This window comes from Lynx canadensis, chromosome B3 (assembly GCF_007474595.2).
Source record: "Lynx canadensis isolate LIC74 chromosome B3, mLynCan4.pri.v2, whole genome shotgun sequence".
In the NCBI taxonomy this organism is placed as follows: Eukaryota; Metazoa; Chordata; class Mammalia; order Carnivora; family Felidae; genus Lynx; species Lynx canadensis.
In genome coordinates, this window is record NC_044308.2 from 70,362,725 (window position 1) to 70,381,646 (window position 18,922).

General features: G+C 34.0%; 2 protein-coding genes across 2 annotated transcripts; both read right to left on the reverse strand.

Moving 5' to 3' along the window:
* Nucleotides 1-8,064: 8,064 nt before the first annotated feature.
* LOC115517021 (olfactory receptor 4K13-like) lies at nt 8,065-9,003 on the reverse strand. The gene has a single exon (XM_030320197.1). The coding sequence runs from the start codon at nt 8,995-8,997 to the stop codon at nt 8,065-8,067; it is 933 nt and encodes a 310-aa protein (XP_030176057.1). The 5' UTR covers nt 8,998-9,003.
* A 7,526-nt stretch (nt 9,004-16,529) lies between these two features.
* Nucleotides 16,530-17,471, reverse strand: LOC115517022 (olfactory receptor 4K13-like). The gene has a single exon (XM_030320198.1). It carries the CDS (start codon nt 17,469-17,471, stop codon nt 16,530-16,532), a length of 942 nt encoding a protein of 313 aa, XP_030176058.1.
* Between the last annotated feature and the right edge of the window lie 1,451 nt (nt 17,472-18,922).

Below are 18,922 nucleotides of genomic sequence, written 5' to 3' on the forward strand. Positions count from 1 at the left end.
AATTAAAAGAAAATTGAGGAATTATTGAAGATTAAGTAAAAAAGAGACATGGCAATGAAATACAACTTGTGATCCTGAATTGGTCCTGGACCAGATACTTTGTTTTCTAAAAGAACATTATTCTCCTAATTGGCCAAAAAGTCAAACAAGGTCGATATATTAGATATTTATATTATATTAATGTTGATTTCCATTTGAAAATTAGATTGTTTTAGGAAATAGACACTGAGGTGGCTAGAGGTAAAAGAGTATTATGTCTAGAACTTACTCTCAAAGTTCAGAAATAAAATTATATGTGTATATATAATACATATGTAACATATACATATTAATATGTCTGTACACATATATAATCATGTATATCTATATTATGAAATATAATTTAATATATTTACCTATATGTATACCTTGTATAAACATAGATCTTTTCATGTAAATATATTATCTGTATATTTGTATATCTTTATACATATAAAACCAATATTCAATATTATTAATAATATAGCAAAAATTACTTTATTGTTTATAATAGGCAAACTTAAGATGATATTTGCAAGTTGAAAATAACTAGATATTAAGCCATATACCAATTGATGCTACCAAAATAACAAGGTAATGGTAAAATAAAATACAAAAAGTGGAGGTTAATAGAAATGGAAATCATGTATGTTTATATGCATGCATATGCATTTGATTTTATTTATTTTAATTCTTTTTTTTTTTAATTTTTTTTTTCAACGTTTATTTATTTTTGGGACAGAGAGAGACAGAGCATGAACGGGGGAGGGGCAGAGAGAGAGGGAGACACAGAATCGGAAACAGGCTCCAGGCTCTGAGCTGTCAGCACAGAGCCTGACGCGGGGCTCGAACTCACGGACCGCGAGATCGTGACCTGGCTGAAGTCGGACGCTTAACCGACTGCGCCACCCAGGCGCCCCCATTTAAACTAGAATTTAAACAGACATATAAGTTACTAGCTAATGTATTGAGCAATGCATAGGTAAGCATGCAAACCAACAAGAAAAGCACAGAAAACCCATTTTAGGTGGACCAAGATCTTAAAAGAGTAATTCATGCAAAAGTTGAATAACTAATAGGTATGATAACCTGAAAAAGGCAAATTAAAGCAATAAGACACTATTCTATATGCAAACAAAATTTAGAAAGGCAAATTATTATTTTGTAGTGGGGACATGAGCAATTGGATCCTCCTCTGTAGGTGGAGTTAGAATCATTCTGGAAAGCAGTCTGTAATATTTAGTGAAATTAAGTGGGTAAATGCTTTATGTCCATTTCTTTTCTCTTCTGGGTGTTTATCTTAGAGAAGTTGTTTCACCTACATAGGACTGTTGGACAGTTATTAATCATGAAATCATCAGGGCACCTGGGTGGCTCAGTTGGTTGAGTGTCTGACTTTGGCCCAGGTCATGGTCTCATGGTTTGTGAGTTTGAGCCCTGCGTCAGGCTCTGTGCTGACAGCTTGGAGCCTGCTTTGGATTCTGTGTCTCCCTCTCTCTCTGTTCCTCCCCCACTTGTGCTGTCTCTGTTTCTCTCTCCCTCTCTCCCTCTCTCCCTCTCTCCCTCTCCAAAATAAACATTAAAAAAAAAGAAATAATTTATAGTAACAGGAAATCAGAAGCAGTTTAGCTGTCATTTGGTGAATAGGTAGTAAGGTGATTGGTATTGGTGCTACTGGATAATAGTAACACTTTGAAGTAAGAACTCCACTTATATAAAACAATATGAATTGTATTGAGAGGAAAAGAACATAGAATGGCATTTTGTAAAATAAATAATATACATTCATAGAATAGTCATTCCTATTTTATAAGGAAATTGACATATATAAAGGGAGATAGTAAATACATTTAGGATGAGTGACTATTTGAAGAGAATTGTAGTCAAGAATTTAGAAGAAACATAAATAGACTCTAATATACAATAAACTGAGACATTGTTTTTATCTTGATGCTATGTAAGGGTTAGAATAGAAAAGATATAGGAAAAATGGCCAATATATATCATCTGGTGCTCTAAATCTTTTCCTCACTGCATGATATAAAGAAACAATCAACAAAACAAAAAGGCAATCTATGGAATGGGAGAAGATATTTGCAAATGACATATCAGATTAAGGATAATATCTAAAATATGTAAATAACTTTCAACACTCAAAAAAACAAATAATATAATTAAAAAATGGGCAGAAGACATAAATAGACATTTTTCCAAAGAAGACATACAGATAAAAAGATGCTCAACATCACTCATTGTCAGGGAAATACACATCAAAACTACAATGAGATACCACCTCACACCTGTCAGGATAGGTAAAATCAACAATACAAGAAGCAATAGGTGCTGGTGAGGATGTGGAAAAATGGGAACCCACTTACACTGTTGATGGGAATGCAAACCGGTGCAGCCGCTCTGGAAAATGTGAAAGTGAACAGGTGTGAGTTTAGAGCAGATGGTGGTAGGTGAGGGAGCTTATATTCAACTTTTATTTACTTGTTTATTTTCTTCCAAGTTTTTATTTAAATTCCATTTAGCATATAGTGTAATACTAGTTTCAGGTATAATATTTGGTGATTCATCACTTACATACAACACCCAGTGCTCATCACAACATGTGTACTCTTTAACACCCATCACTCATTTAACCCATCCCTCCCTTCCACCCACCTCCCCATCCAGCAACCCTCAGTGTGTTCTCTATAGTTAAGCCTCTGTTTTATGGTTTGTCTCCCACTTTCTCCCCCATGTTCACCTGTTACTTCTAAAAATAAGTAACAAAATCCTTAATATATTTTTAACTGTTTCAGACAATAGAAAAAGAGAGAAAGTTATAAAATGAACAATTCTAAAACAAATGAAAAGAACAATTAGTAAATTAAATCTGGAGACATGAAAAGCAAAAGAAAAGCCATATTATTACAACTTGGAGTTTCAACTACATAGTCAAGGAAATGTTAACAATATTAAGCCAATCCACTAGTATAACAGATGAATTGAGAAAAGATGCAATCATCTTAAAGTGTGCATAAATTTTTAAATGAATTCTACAATCATTGATGATTTAATAAAATATTGGAAATTAATAGAAAAGGCATATCTTAATTTTGAAAAAGGATGTATAGCCCATGATAATATTTTAGAAAGAGACACTATAATGCTGGAAAATAAATTCCTTCCCTTCAGCATTGTACTGGTGGTTCTAACCAAATGCAATACTGCAAAATGAAAAAAACCAGCAAACACTTGGTTTGGAAAGGATGATGAAAAAAATTACTACTTGATTTCTAGATAAACTAATTAGTGCACTCAAAGGAATCTAAACAAAATAAGAATGAATGGTATGAAAGTTCAATAAATTTGCTGTATATGCAATCAACAAACAAAAATATGTTTTTCTACATCAGTAACAACCTACTAAAATATAGCACCAAAGAGATTCCATTGTAATAATAACAAAATATGATGCCTGATGACAAATCAATTAAAATATCACCAAATTTTGAAAATAGTATATAAAATGTTACATAAAAATGTAACAACATAAAGAGATATGTTAGGTTGATGAATTAGAATAATCAAAATCATAAAGTTATCTATTCTTTCCAAATTAATAAATTCTATCCAATTTCAATTGCTATCCTAAAATTATTTGCATTTGACAACTTATCCAGAAATCATCTAGAAGAGTTGATTGACAGATGGAACTGGTATATACTTAAAGCAGAGCATTTAAGACAAATGACAGTAGTAACTATATTTAAGACTGTGTAGTGTTATCTCTGAGAAACAAAATTACTGGTGGAAGGACTGACAGAGGCCAGAAACAGACATGGATGAATGTATACTTTACATGTAGCTAGGATGACATTACAATCAGTAGGGAAAAGTTATTCAGTAAATGGTATTTGGATGATCATTTATATTCATATAAAAATAAATTTGATTCCTATAAGATACTAATAGAAAATGTAACTTCCAGTTGGATTAAATAACCAAATGTGAAAAAAAGAAAAGTTTAAAATTATATGGATCCTGAGAAACTTAACAGAAACCCATGGGGGAGGGGAAGGAAAAATAAAAAAAAAGAGGTTAAAATTATAAAAGAAAGACAAGGGCACCAAGGTGGCTCAGTCAGTTAAGCATCTGACTATTTTTAAATTTTTTTTTTAACATTTATTCATTTTTTTGAGAGACAGAGAGCACAAGCAGGGGAGGGGCAGAGAGAGGGGGAGACACAGAATCTGAAGCAGACTCCAGGCTCTGAGCTGTCAGCACAGAGCCCGATGTAGGGCTTGAACTCATGAAACACGAGATCATGACCTGAGGTGAAGTTGGACACTTAACCGACTGAGCCACCTAGGCACCCCTAAGCATCTGACTATTGATTTCAGCTCAGGTTATGATCTCACAGTCATGAGATCAAGTCCTTTGTCAGGCTCCCTGCTGGGAGAGGAGCCTGTTTAAGATTCCTTCTCCCTCTTCCTCTGCCTGCACCTCTCCCCCACCTCTCCCCCTCTCTTTCAAAAGAAAGAAAGAAAGAAAGAAAGAAAGAAAGAAAGAAAGAAAGAAAGAAAGAAAGAAAGAAAGAGGGAGGGAGGGGGAGAGAGAGAGAGAGAGAAAGAAAGAAGAAAAAAGAAAAGAAAAAAGAAAAGAAAAGAAATATAGAAAAAAGAAAAAAAACCAATATTTTGGGCTATCAGCTGTCAAGATGTATTACATAAGACATAAAATGACAAACCAAAAATGGTTGACAAATGCAGCTATATTAAATTTTGTGTATGTATAAACATCAAAATGTCAATCCAATCTGTAAGAGTGAAGATATTTTCAGTTCAATCTATGTGTGGATATGTATATTATAAAATATGTATATTTATAAATACATGTATACAGTTATAAAAATCAGTTTAAAAAGAAGAACCCAGAAGAGAAATCAACAAAAGTATGAACTGGAGCAACAAAACAAAATGTGCAATAAATATTTGAATTAATGTCCAAATTCATTATTAACTAAGGAAATGCAATAAATATAAAATATTTTTAAACTCATCCAACTGGGAGAGAAAAAATACCTTATAAAATCCTGTATTGACAAAATGATGGAGAAATTAGGACTCTTCATAGAATGTAAATATCTGCAATGTTGAAAAAGGTTTAGTAATTTCTGATAAAGTTAGAATGTTTTTTAATTAAAACTCAGCACTTCCAGTTCTGAGTACATATCCTAGAGAAATTATCATAGGTGAACAAAGAAATACATAGATGTATGTTCAATTGACCCATTAGTTAAAAGAGTAAATAATGTGAGAGCTCTAAATGTCTCCCAAGAGGAGGAGGTTTAAATAAATTTTAGTCTATTTAAAATTAGATTCTGTAGACATTAAAGTGAATACACTAGATTTAATAACTGATGGTGGGAAAGCTGGATATCTGTATGTAAAAGATGAAGTTGAACCCTTACCATATGCCATATACATAAATTAACTCGAATTAAATACCTAAATGTAAGACCTGACACTATAAAACTCTTAGAAGAAAACATAGGTGAAAATCTTTAAAACATTGGATTTGGCAATTATTTGTTGGATGTGTCACCAAAAGTTAAGGCAGCAAGAGAAAAACAGACAAATAAGACCACATCAAACTTAAACACTTCCATGCAGCAAAGGAAATAATCAACAAGGTAAAAGGGCAACCTACAGAATGAGAGAAAATATTTGCAAATCATTTATCTAATAGGGAGCTAATATCCATAATATATATATAAAAAAACTCCCCTGACTAAACAACAAAAAAACAAATAACCCAATGAAAAAATGGGCAAAGAACTTGAATAAACTTTTGTCCAAAGAAAATACACAAAAAGCCAACAAACATATGAAAAAAAAAAAGCGCAGAATCACTAATCACCAGAGAAATGTAAATCAAAACCAGAATATTACTTCACACCTGTTAGGATGACCACTATCAAAACAGGAACAAAAACAGAAAATGACAAGTACAGACAAGGATGTAAAGATGCGGAGAAATTGGACACCTTTTCACTGTTAAGGGGAATGTAAAATGGTATAGCCACTCTGGAAAAAAGTATGAAGGTTCCTCAAAAAATTAAAAATAGAATTACCATATGATACAACAGTCTGACTTCTGGATATGTATCCGAAAGAACTGAAACAGAGTCTGGCAGACATATTTGCACACACATGTTTATTACAGCTTTATTTACAATAGCCAAGAGGAGACAGGAAACTAAATATCCTTCTATGGATGAATGGATAAAGAAAATGTGGCATATACATACAACGGGATAGTATTTAGCCTTAAAAAGAAGGAAATTCTGTCATATGTTACAATATGGTTGAAGTTTGAGGAAATTATTCTATGTGAAACAAGCCAGTCACAAAAAGACAAATATTGCATGATCCAATTACATGAAGTATCTAACACAGCTAAACCCTTAAATGGAAGGTAAAATGGTGATTTCCAGGAGCTAGCTAGAGGCAGAAAGGGGAATTCTAGAACCATGAATATAGGCTTTTATTTTGCAAGATGAAAAAGTTCTAGAAATCTGTTGTACAGGGTACACATAGTTAACACTGTTGTACACTAAAAAATGGTTAAGATGTTACATGGTTTTTTTTCATAGTAAAAAATAATGAACCAGAGAAACACAAAAGAGATAACTCTTTAAGACACTAAACAGAGCAAAAAATAGCTTTTACAATAATAGCATATATAGATTCCATGTATATCAGGGTAAAAACACAAAAAATATATTTTATGCACAATGTATGAAAAATGACAAAAATAATTTTAAAAGCATGAAAAGGAATGATGCCTCTGGAGTTGATGATAGTGATGATCTTTGCTACAGTAAAATAACTGGGTATAGATGGTTGCTTAGAGGTCTTTATTATCTCTACTAAGCCACATAAGGTGTCTACACCTTATGATTAAAATAGCTCAAGAGAAAAAGATACAAATATGCCCAATGATTCTTAGGGACCTGGTTACTATCCTCCTTAATGTGTTTTTTAAAATAGAAATTTAGTCTAAAATATGTCATGCACATATGGCTAGGAATACATCTTTAAAGCACCCTTTGGTCTACAGGTAGTATATTGCACAAATAAACTTAAGAGGCATATGCTTAATACTTATTTGCTTAAGAGGCAATGAAGAAAATGTATTGGATAGGTTATAAAAGGGACCCTAAGTGTTTGGGCAAAAGCAGAGCTTTTGAATTTGATATCATAGAGGTCATGGAATGTCTTTATTCTAATGACCATGGACCATAAATTAACCTTTATAATTGACTAAACTTTATACAACTTAGTAAGGTTGAATATTTCCTGTTTTGTTGTGAAGTGAATGCCTGGGATATATAGAAGCTTCTTCCTTTTTCCTTGTCTATGAGGATTAATGCAGTAGTAATGTTCTTACTTGGTTCTGGGAAAGTTTTGTGAGAGCAAATATGAATACAAACAAGAATTAAGGAATAAGATAAAATGAGTTGTGTTTCACCTATATATCAGATGGAATTTCTATGTTCTTAAGAAAGAAATATGTGCCTCTTCTCCTGTCATACATGACAGTTACTGTTTGAACATACCCACTCATAGAAACTAGCCTATTTGCCTTGTCAAAGAGAGTAATAATTCTTACGCATATTAAGATCCATAAAAATGAGTTTATTTGTGTGTACTTGTGAGTTGAAGAGTTCATGCAATTTCATGCATACTTACCCAACTAAAGAATTGAGCTGAAAGATCCCTATTTCTGAATTAAAAATAGATCAATTTATATTTGATTTCTCTTTATTTGATGCAATCTAGTTTTGAACATTTCTGGGTTTTCAACTATAGTTTAGTGGGACATTTTTTTCTATTTAATTCTTTATTACATTAAAAAATTATTAACCCCAACTGGGTTATATTTCAGCGAAAATAATTCCAAAAAGACCCAAATACGTCATGGTTATGTAATGATGGAACATGCGATAATTTCAATATACATGATGAATATTTTTAAAAGTCTACAGACGAATTAATACCACTTTATTCTGTGGGTGTGTTTCGTCTTCACTCTACTAATGGCTGCTTTCATCTCCTGATTCCTTAGAGTGTAAATAATGGGGTTCAGTAAAGGTGTAATAATTGAATAAAACACAGAAAGAAATTTATCCACTGAAAAGCTACTGAATGGCCAAGCATAAATGAAGATAATTGGCCCAAAGAACAGAGTGACCACAGTAATGTGAGCGGACAGTGTGGACAGAGCCTTGGAGAGTCCACCAGAAGATCGACGTCGGACAGTTACCAGAATGACAGTGTAGGAAATGAGCAAGAGTATGAAGCAGATGAAAGACAACAGTCCACTGTCAGCAGTTACCAGCAACTCCAGAACATAGGTCTCAGTGCAGGCAAGTTTTAGAACTAGGGGAAGGTCACAAAAAATATCATCCACTATATTGGGACCACAGAAGGGCAAGTTGATAGTAAAAACCATCTGGCTCATCGTATGCACAAAACCAACTGCCCAGGACAGCAGCACAGAGCCCATGAGGACCCGGCGGTTCATGATGGATGTGTAGTGAAGAGGTTTGCATATTGCAATGTACCGATCAACAGCCATGACTATGAGAAGAGTCATCTCACTGCCCCCTAAAAAGTGGAGGAAGAACATCTGAGCCATACAACCCCACAAGGAAATAGTTTTGTTCTCCTTGAGAAAATCTGTGACCATCTTAGGGGTTGTGATTGTAGAAATACACATATCCAGAAAGGAGAGATTTCCAAGGAGGAAGTACATTGGTGTAGAGTACAGATGTGAGTCAAAGGTTACGGTGACCACGATGAGAAAGTTTCCTGCCACAATAGCTGCATAGGCCAACAAAAATATGAAAAAAAAGAAAATTTCAAGTTCCCAAGTGTTGGTGAGTCCTAACAGAACAAACTCCGTTACCACTGAGTTATTCATTATCTAGTCTATGTAGGAGTTTTCAAAGTCATTAAAATGTAGAAAATCTAGAAAAAGTGACCATTTAAGTTTTGATAGTTTTGAAGGTATGGCCATATAGAGAGTAGTGCTTGATTCACATAGAAAAAGAGAAGATGGGCATTTCTGAAAAATACATTTAATAGATTAATTCAAGGAACATTCACTTTACTGCATTTTTTAAAGCCAGATAGTCACAAAAGAGAAGTTTATTGTAAAATTTTATAAACATATTTTTCAGGCATAGATTGTGTCTCCACATGGATTTGTTGTTTCTATCATGAGTTTATGAACCATGAGTTCAATGGGTCAATGACTAGAGGAACCAAATGGCCATTAGTCAAATGAATTAGTTCAAGTGGATAGTAATATGGTCATATAACTTTGTGGTACCTATTATTTGAAATATTCAGGTATGTGCATTGAGTTTAATTATATTGCCACGAAGCAAATAACTTTAGGAATTTAGCAAATTCTTCGTGAAGCTTTAAACTGGCTATAGCCTGTCATATGTTCTTACCGTCGCCCACAAAAACCATAAATAATAAAACAGGCTTCCTAGTTTCTGGGAAGAAACAAATATTTCTCAATGTACTGGTTTGTTTCTCTCCTTCCTTCCTTTCCTTCCTCTCCTTCCTCTCTTTCCTCTATTCCTCCCCACCACCATGTTTGTTTCTTCCCTTCCTTCTTTTCTCTCTCATTCCCTCCTCCTCCTCCTTTATGATCTTTTTTAATGCTCTTTAATACTTTTGTTTCTGGACAAACTGCTGACCTAGAGTGTTGAGACTTTTTGCCTATTTGCATGAATGTATTGTTGCTGGGTTCCTGGCTGGAGTTTGCCTTCTTGTCCCTTTGCATTTAATATATAGATGGACTCTGAACAGCCAGCAATTTTTTAATAAGTACCGTTATTCTTTGTACCCAGTGCTTTCCTCTGATATTTCACATTTGTCTGCAGACTGATTCTCGACTCTTACTCTCTCATATATCTTTGACACTTGTACTCTATATGTGTTCCCATATTGGACTGACTGATGGCTCATTTTTATACACTTTTTCATTTTACCTTTTTTGTTTACATTTTACCTTTTGGTCACAGCTTTTATTTTCTGTTTTGTTTTTTACTTTTTTGAAAAATTATTAGTGATACACACCAAACACACAGACACAGATACAGAATCATACATATACACGTAAACACAAATACATATACTTACACCACATTCTAGTTCTGGAGCATCAGAACAGGTTGTGGAAAATTTACTCTGAATATACAGTTTTTGGCTTAATAGTTCATGAAATATTCAGGTGTTACTGTTTAGCCCAACTATTAGAATAAGGAAAAAAACTGAACCAAGAGTCAAGAGTTATATTCTAGTCCTGTCATCAACATTTATGAGGGAAATATGCTCTTTAACTCCTTTGAACATGGATTTATTTTGTTGTAAGAATAAATTATACTTACTCTGCAAATCACAGGTTGTTATGAGATTCCAAAGGATAATATATATGGAATATATTTGTATATTTTATTGTACATACATGGTAGGTATGTGCATTCACAAAATTCTGTTTTTAGCATTATCTCATTTTCTGGTGATTATAGAGTTTCAAACCAGTTAAGAACCACAGAAGAATTTTACAATGGAAGACTTGGTAAAGAAGACTTAGTGTAAATAAATGTATTTTTCTCTTTTAAATTTAAGTGATATAATTACCTAATTGTTTTCATTACAAAGAATTATTATCACCATTGGTATTCTAGTTCATGTAGTCAATGAGTTACATACTAGTTATGAATAGTTTTGAAACCATATAGTCCACAGTCACAAAATACTAAAGGAAAAATATTGAGAATTCTAAAAGTAATTTTTATAGCTTAATATGTAAATTGGAAAATTAAAAGCAAAGAACAATATTAATTTAGGATTTTTTGAAATGTTATGAACTCCTTTATAAAATATATCCAGCCAAGTGTACATAGAGATGGATTCAAATATGTTATGACAGATGAAATCATTCAACATGTGGATTTGTACAAATGATCGAAGATGAACTCTCTTTAAAATATATAGTTTTCTACTCAGACACAGGCAAAAATACAGTATGAGAAACAAAAGAATTCTTCCTAACTTATGCCACAGTTAAACCTCAAATGGAAAGCTTAAGCTTTTGTATAGTGTGTACTATACAAACACGATGAACTGAAAAGAAATGAAAAATAATCAGATAAAGTAGATAGGTCATGGTTTCGTTTCTCTCTAGAAGGAAATTTGTCTGAGAATGGGATGGATGACCTATGACTGGAGAGTTTGACTTTTTCCTGTGTTTTTTATGTGACTAAAGGATGAAAACTTACTGTACTTTTTTACACTGAGGTTGCTTACCTGAGGAAGAAAAGCTGTGGGATGTCCAATACTGTGTGTCTATGTTCAGTAAAAAAGTCTTTTTCCATACATTTCCACAAATGTACTTAAATAGTTCTTTTAGTGAGAATAAATGCTATGCAGTTTTTATTGAACTTGAGGGTTTTCTATCAATCTTTCTTATGAAAGGGTGAAGCCATATACAGATTGGATAAATCACAGGTGATATTCATTCACTACAAAAAACGTTTGGGGGGCACCTGGGTGGCTCAGTCGGTTGAGCGTCCAACTTCGGCTCAGGTCATGATCTTGCGGTCTGTGTGTTCGAGCCCCACATAGGGCTCTGTGCTGACAGCTTGGAGCCTGGAGCCTGCTTCGGATTCTGTGTCTCCCTCTCTCTCTGCCCCTCCCCTGCGCATGCTCTGTCTCTCTCTGATTTAAATAAACGTTTAAAAAAATACAACAAAAAAATGTTTCGAATGTAAAAGTCAGATTTGCTGACAAAATGACCACTATAAATATTTTTCTAATTAAAAAATAAATGTGTATATTTGATAGTAAAGGGCTCAGCATTATAGATGCACAAAGGGCTTCACGCTCATATACTGATCAAGTTTAAAATATTAAAATAATTGTTTTAAAGGTAGGTAGGAAAAAGGCCAGTGGGTGCAGAAGAATAGGAAATAGACCTTGGGTTGCAAAATTACCAAAACAAATACATTAGCAGTACACTTAGACAATTGTATTGACTGAAAGGTTATATGACTTCAGTGAACAAAGTAAGTGTACTTGAGGGGAACATTTTTTAAAAATTGATTTAAAAAATTGAACCTACATGACTCAGGCCTAATTTTATTAACATGACAAAAAAAAATCGCACTATCTGTCCTCTGCCAAATTTCACCCAACTGGGTGTCCAACTCTTGACTTAAGTCATGATCTCACCATTCATGGGATGGAGCCCCCATTTGGCTCTGTATTGACAGCATGGAACCTTCTTGGGATTCTCCCTCTTTTTCTGCCTTTGCCCTGCTCACTTGTATCAGCTTGTTCACTTGCTCTCTCTCTCCCTCCCTCCGTCCCTCTCTGTAAAATAAATGTAAAAAAATTAAAATTAAAATAGAAAAATTGATTTAAATTAATCATTATCTTAGCATATTATGTGTTTTCTGTGTTGAAATACTCAATGTGGGGAAGTAAAACATAGATAAATAATATGAAATCACCTTTTCTCATTTTCTTGATATGATATTTTATTATTTTACATTTCAGACTTGTCACAGATGCTAAACTTAGCCAAGGGAGAACCTAGTTGTTCCGTTATTTTATAATATCCTAAATTACTTTTTATTTTATATTTTTACCCTATAAGGATTAAACTAATTCAAATTTATATTCCTGAACATGAACTCAAGTTATAAAACTGATCCCTCAGATCAGGAATGTGGCTCTTACTCTTACTGAAAGTAGATACAGTGTTCAGTTACTATTTGACCAAAATTATCTTTTACTATTGCCCTCATGATCAGAATAATATGGTTTTCATTTAGTTCTAAGTTTCTTATAAAATGTCTTCTCCTTTATTAAAGTGTGCAATTGCAGTTTTCTTTAGCACTGCTATTGAAACCTACCAGTTCTAGCTGAAGAGTGGCCTCCAAAGATGTGAAGATACAGTGAGATCCTGAATATATATTATCTTTTTTAACCTCCATGAATTGACAATCATTGGTAGGTATGGAAAAAAAAAAAGGACAAGAACATAAATAAGATGCAGACTGTGATCAACCCCCAAAGGGAATCATTAAAATAAATGTGCTGGTGTTACCTAGAGTTCAGAGCAAGGACTTACTTTCTCATTATTTAAGTGGATGGTGAGTTTGTGAAGTGTATCAGCCATGTGAACTTTCACTAGTAATCGCTTTTCAGAAAAAGCACTAATTCAAGTGTTTTGGTTGGGGAAGGATGAACACATTAACAGAAAATGGATCTATCATAGATGATAGACTTGAAATTATAATTCTATTAATATTTTATCAATCTCAATATTTATAGTTAGTAATTGAATGAATTTATTCAAGTAAAATTAATATATTTAATATAATAGCCTACACTGAGAAAGGCATAGCAGACATTGCTAAAAGATTTCTCACTCTTTTTGACAGAATCTAGGAATTTTATAAAAAATTTTATTTTCCCCATGCAGCTATTACCAATTAAAATTGCCATGAAAAATAAGTCTTTTAAAAATATTTCTGCTGAGGAGATATATGTCACAGTTTAGTGTGGCATTTGAGATCTTTGCAAGAAAGAAAAGGATTCTTAAATATAGAAATTAGAAATATAATATTAGAACAATATTTGATGCCCTGATTTGATTACCCAAACCAGTTGGTAAGCATGGTACACATAGAATTTTTCAGTGTTAGAAGCACACGGTCTAGGACCAAACTCAAGTAGGGAAGATATACTTAAAAAGGAGAAGAGGATAAGGAGGGAAAGTAGGTAAGTTTGATATTCAGGGCATATTTTAAAGCTTTTGCACAGCAAAGGAAACCATCAGCAACAGAAAAAGGTAACTTACTGAGTGGAGAAAATATTTGCAACTGGTATATCCAATAAGGGGTTAGTATCTAAAATATATAAAGAATTCATATAACTCAACACTAGAAAAACCCAAACAATCCAGCCAAAAATGGGCAGTGGACCTGCAAAGATACTTTTCCAAAGAAGACATACAGATGGTCAACAGACTCATGAAAAGATACCCACCATGACTAATCATCAGGAAATATAAATCAAAGCCACAATGATATTCACCCACATTACACTTGTTAGAATGGCTAGAATCAAAAGGACAAGACATAACAAGTGTTGGTGAGGACGTGGAGTAAAATGAGTCTTGTGGTGGGAATGTAAGTGGCAGAGCCACTGGAAAAAAGTATGGAGATTTCTCAAAAAAATTAAAAGTAGAGTTAGTATATGATCCAGTAATTCCACTGCTGGGTATTTAAAGAAAATGAAAACACTACTTTGAAAATATTTATGCATCCCTACATTTACTGCAGCATTATTTATAATGGCCAAGGTATGGAAGCAACCAAATTGCCCATCACTAGAGGTATGGATAAGGAAGATATATATACACAATGGAATATTACTAAGCTATAAAAAAGAATGGAGTCTTGCCAGTTGCAACAACATGGATGGACTTAGAGGGTGCCATGTTAAGTGAAATAATTCAAAGAAAGACAAATACCGTAAGATTTCACTCATATCTGGAATCTAAAAAAAAAAAAGATGAATAAAAAAACCCCAAAAGCATAAGTAGAGATATAAATACAGAGAACAAATTGATGGCTGCCAGAGGTGAGGCAGGTGGAGGAATGGGCAAAATAGATGAGTGGGAGATACAGACATCCAGTTACGGAAAGAAAAAGTCACAGGAATAAAAGGAACAGCATAAGAAATATAGTCAAGGATATTAGTGATATATGGTGATGGAGCTACAGTTCTTGTGACCATAGTAGATAATGTACAAATTTGTCAAATCACTATGTTGTACACCTGAAACGAATGTGTGTGAACTATACTCAAATAAAAAAAATCATATAAAAAACAAAAAGTATTAAACAATTTTTAAAGATAGACATTTAAAAATGTTTTTAAAGATATAAAAAGAGTTGGTTCCAAAGGCGTTTGAATAATTTTAGCTTTTCTATTTGCCTTTGGAAGTCTTTACAGTTTCCACAAACTCACTGTTTGTATTATTTAATAAAATAAGGCTTACCATCTGAAACAGCCCAATAACTATTCCCCCTGCTTTCACGTTTGCTGCATTATATTCTCTACTTGTGAGGACTGAGGTACACCCAACTATAAGGTATGCTGGATCCCATCCCTCCCTTTCCTAAAACACTTCAATTTACATTGGCAATAAAAAGGAATCCACTATGCTTGAATACTCTGGACTTTTCCTTTCTGTAAAATCTCAGCATAGGTCTTCTCTCTTTTATTCATCAGTCTCCTTTACAAGGTCTACCTTTAATACTTAAAAAACTCTTTCTCATTTCGCAATGTCTATGTGCACTGGCCATTTTGCCAGAAATGCTCTTTTCCCTGCTCAAATGTCTAATTCTGGAGCTTTCTTAATGTGTTGGTATAAATGTCTCCTCTTAAAGTGATCTTCTAAAACCACCACACCTAACATAGGTCCCTCGCCTTTGATATTCTCTCCAGAACAGGCATCAGGTCTCTGTCTATAACCATGTATCTGTATTGCTTTGGGCAGTGCTTGGTACCTAGTAAATATTTTTCTAGATGTTTCATGAATGACTTATTCCAGTTGAAAAAACATCGATATGTTATCTGGTTGAGCAAGCTTTGCTAGCAGTTCATGGTTTTAGTTTTTAGCATTTTAGTTGATACTGATTCTTCAAAAACTATTTGGATACTAAAGATATGTTGGAAAAATTTATTTTTCAGCGTATTTTTAAATTCTACTAAAGATGATTAGCATATTGAGGCTATATAGTGAGAAAGTATTATTATCCTCATTCAGATCACAGTGCCTCTGTACAGACTCCATATGGTTGACAAATAGTAATAGATATTTTAACAACAATAAGTTACAAATGCAACTTTAGATGAGTTCAAGCCCTGTATTGGGCTTTGCACTGACAGTGCAGGACTGCATGGGATTCTCTATATCCCTCTCTCTCTGCCCCTCCCCAATCATACTGTCTGTCTCTCACGAAACAAACTTAAAAAAATACAACTTTATAAGTAAAAATGAAACTAAACATCATATAGTGTGCTATCTTATGAAAGTTAACTATTTTTATATACTGAGCCATTATGTCTTTGAAAAAAGACATGTGATTAGATATTTTAAACATTGATCAGCGTTGTTTCCCTGAGTTCTAAGACAGGGAAGTACAAGGAAATAATGAATGCACACTTATTTATGTATTGAATGTATGCTATGAACATTTCCATTATATTTTTAATAAAACTGATCTTAATAATTCCATGAATTCCAACTGAAAATTGATAATATTTAAAATTTTCATTTTAATTATTCTGATAAATATTTAAGACTCAAAATCCCAAAGCAGAGAACACAAAACAATCAGCTGTTATAAACATTATTTAGGAAGTGAGCCAAGAGTCAATATGCTGGCTGCTAAGTCTCTTAATGGCTGCTTTCATTTCCTGATTCCTCAGAGTATAAATAATTGGATTAAGGAGGGGGGTGATTATAGAATAAAATACAGAAAGAAATTTATCTACAGAGTAACTCTTGAATGGGAAAGCATAGATGAAGATAGCAGGACCAAAGGAGAGAGTGACCACAGTGATGTGAGCAGACAGTGTGGACACTGCCTTAGAGGATGCACTGGAGGAGTGCTGCCAGATGGTGACCAGCATGACAGTGTAGGATATGAGCAGGAGAATGAAGCAGATCAGGGACAGGAAGCCACTATTTGCAATCACCAAGAGCTCTAGGATATAGGTCTCAGTGCAGGCAAGCTTGATGACCAGGGGAAGGTCACAGAAAATGCTGTCCACAACATTGGGACCACAGAAAGGTAAACCTACTGTGAAAACCATCTGGCTTGTGGTATGTATGGACCCAATTGCCCATGAGAGCAGCAGAAACCCGATGAGCACCCTGCGATTCATGATGGTCTGATACTGCAAGGGCTTGCATATGGCAACATACCTGTCGATGGCCATAGCTATCAGAAGAGACATCTCTCCACCCCCAAAGAAGTGCATAAAAAACATCTGAGCCATGCAACCCCACAGGGAGATGGTCTTGCATTTTCTAAGGAGGTCTGCAATCACTTTGGGAGTTGTAGCAGAAGAAAGACATAAATCAAAAAATGATAAATTTGCCAGAAAGAAATACATGGGGGAGTGAAGATGCGTATCAACTATCACAGAGATCACAATGAGGAGGTTTCCTACTATGATGGCTACATAGACAAGGAAGAAGACTGCAAAAAAGAATATTTGAATTTCTCGAGAAGTGGAAAGTCCCAGCAAGATGAACTCAGACACACTTGATCTGTTGTTGGGGACATCCATTCATCCTTTCGTATGAGTTTATCAGAGGTTGCCTAGAAGAGGGAAAAACACACAGAATGTCATAGGGACTGACAAGTCCATAAACTTGATCTTTACTCACATACTGTTTCTTATCCAGGCAAACAACCCTTTTGGTACTATGACTACTTCTTTTGTATTTTACAGGAGATATTTCACTGGACCACATGGTATAGAAACTGGAGGGAATGGAGACAACTAAATAAAATGGGTATATTGGTTAGTAGGGGCATGGTCAGTTGGACATTTGAGAAAACCTCTCCTTCTTGTTCAGCTGCAGATCAGACTGTGTGAACTCATAAGGTACTAGAATAATAATAGAGAAGAGATTGGAAGGCATCAGCAAAAGTGATTTTTATCTCTTGCAGGAGGTGCATTTACTGACACATTTTCATGAAAACCTCAAAAGGCAGTAAAAATTCGCCATAAATATTTCTGAAATCACATGAAGTGCATTATGATTCTTGAAAAGAACTGATTATAGACCATGAGCATATTGTTGATAGAAGGTTGCATGTGGAGACAGTTATCTCATTAACTGAGATCAAACCCAATTACTGAGGAAAGATTAAGTTATTTAGACTAGACTGTCAAAACCACAGATACTCATCTACATGTGCCGGACTCTTCAGTTCATGTGATCAGATGTAAAGTGTGTCCCATCTGTGCATTCTTCTCCAGTTGTTGCAAACATGAACAAAGATCTATTTTTATCTGATATTCTTTCTAGGTCATATGACTTCACAGATATAAGTATAAAGAAACACCTAAATCACTATTAGTAAGACTAGTGAAGTTTACCATTGTAGTCTTGTTCCACTTTCCTCCATTAGTGAGGGGTAAAGAGTAAGGTGAATCATTTACCTTTGTAAGCATGACTTAACAAGACTTCAAAAGAGTCCTATCTTTGAGAAGAGTCCTATCTTGGGTTACTTAGCCTCCTTGGACCTATCCTTACTCACAATTATTTCCCTTAAAGTTCTTTCAATCTTTGACTTTGTCAGAGATGGAAAAGTGTCAGAGATATTATGTTGCTGACTTGGGTGGATTCAGGCAAATTAAATGAACTTTTAAAAAAGACACACAAATAAAGGGAATAGGTCAGTGCTCATTCTATGTAAATTCACCTGGTTAAGACCTTCCTTGTTTGGCTGATTTTAGCTCTCTTCTTCAAGTCTTATTTCAGGCACGTTCATCTTCAGTCTTTTCCTTGCTTTTATGAGAGCCTAGACCGAAGGCTAATGTAGATTATAAGAAAAGAAAATAGAATGTATGTGATTGGGGGATACATGTAATCTTTTAGTTACATAATTCATATTTTTAAAATTGTATATCTAGATAACCATAATAAACAATCATATGTTCGTTTCTATGCATGGTTACTATCACTAAGACACACAGTTCTTGTAAATGGCCCATAATCATCCCATTAT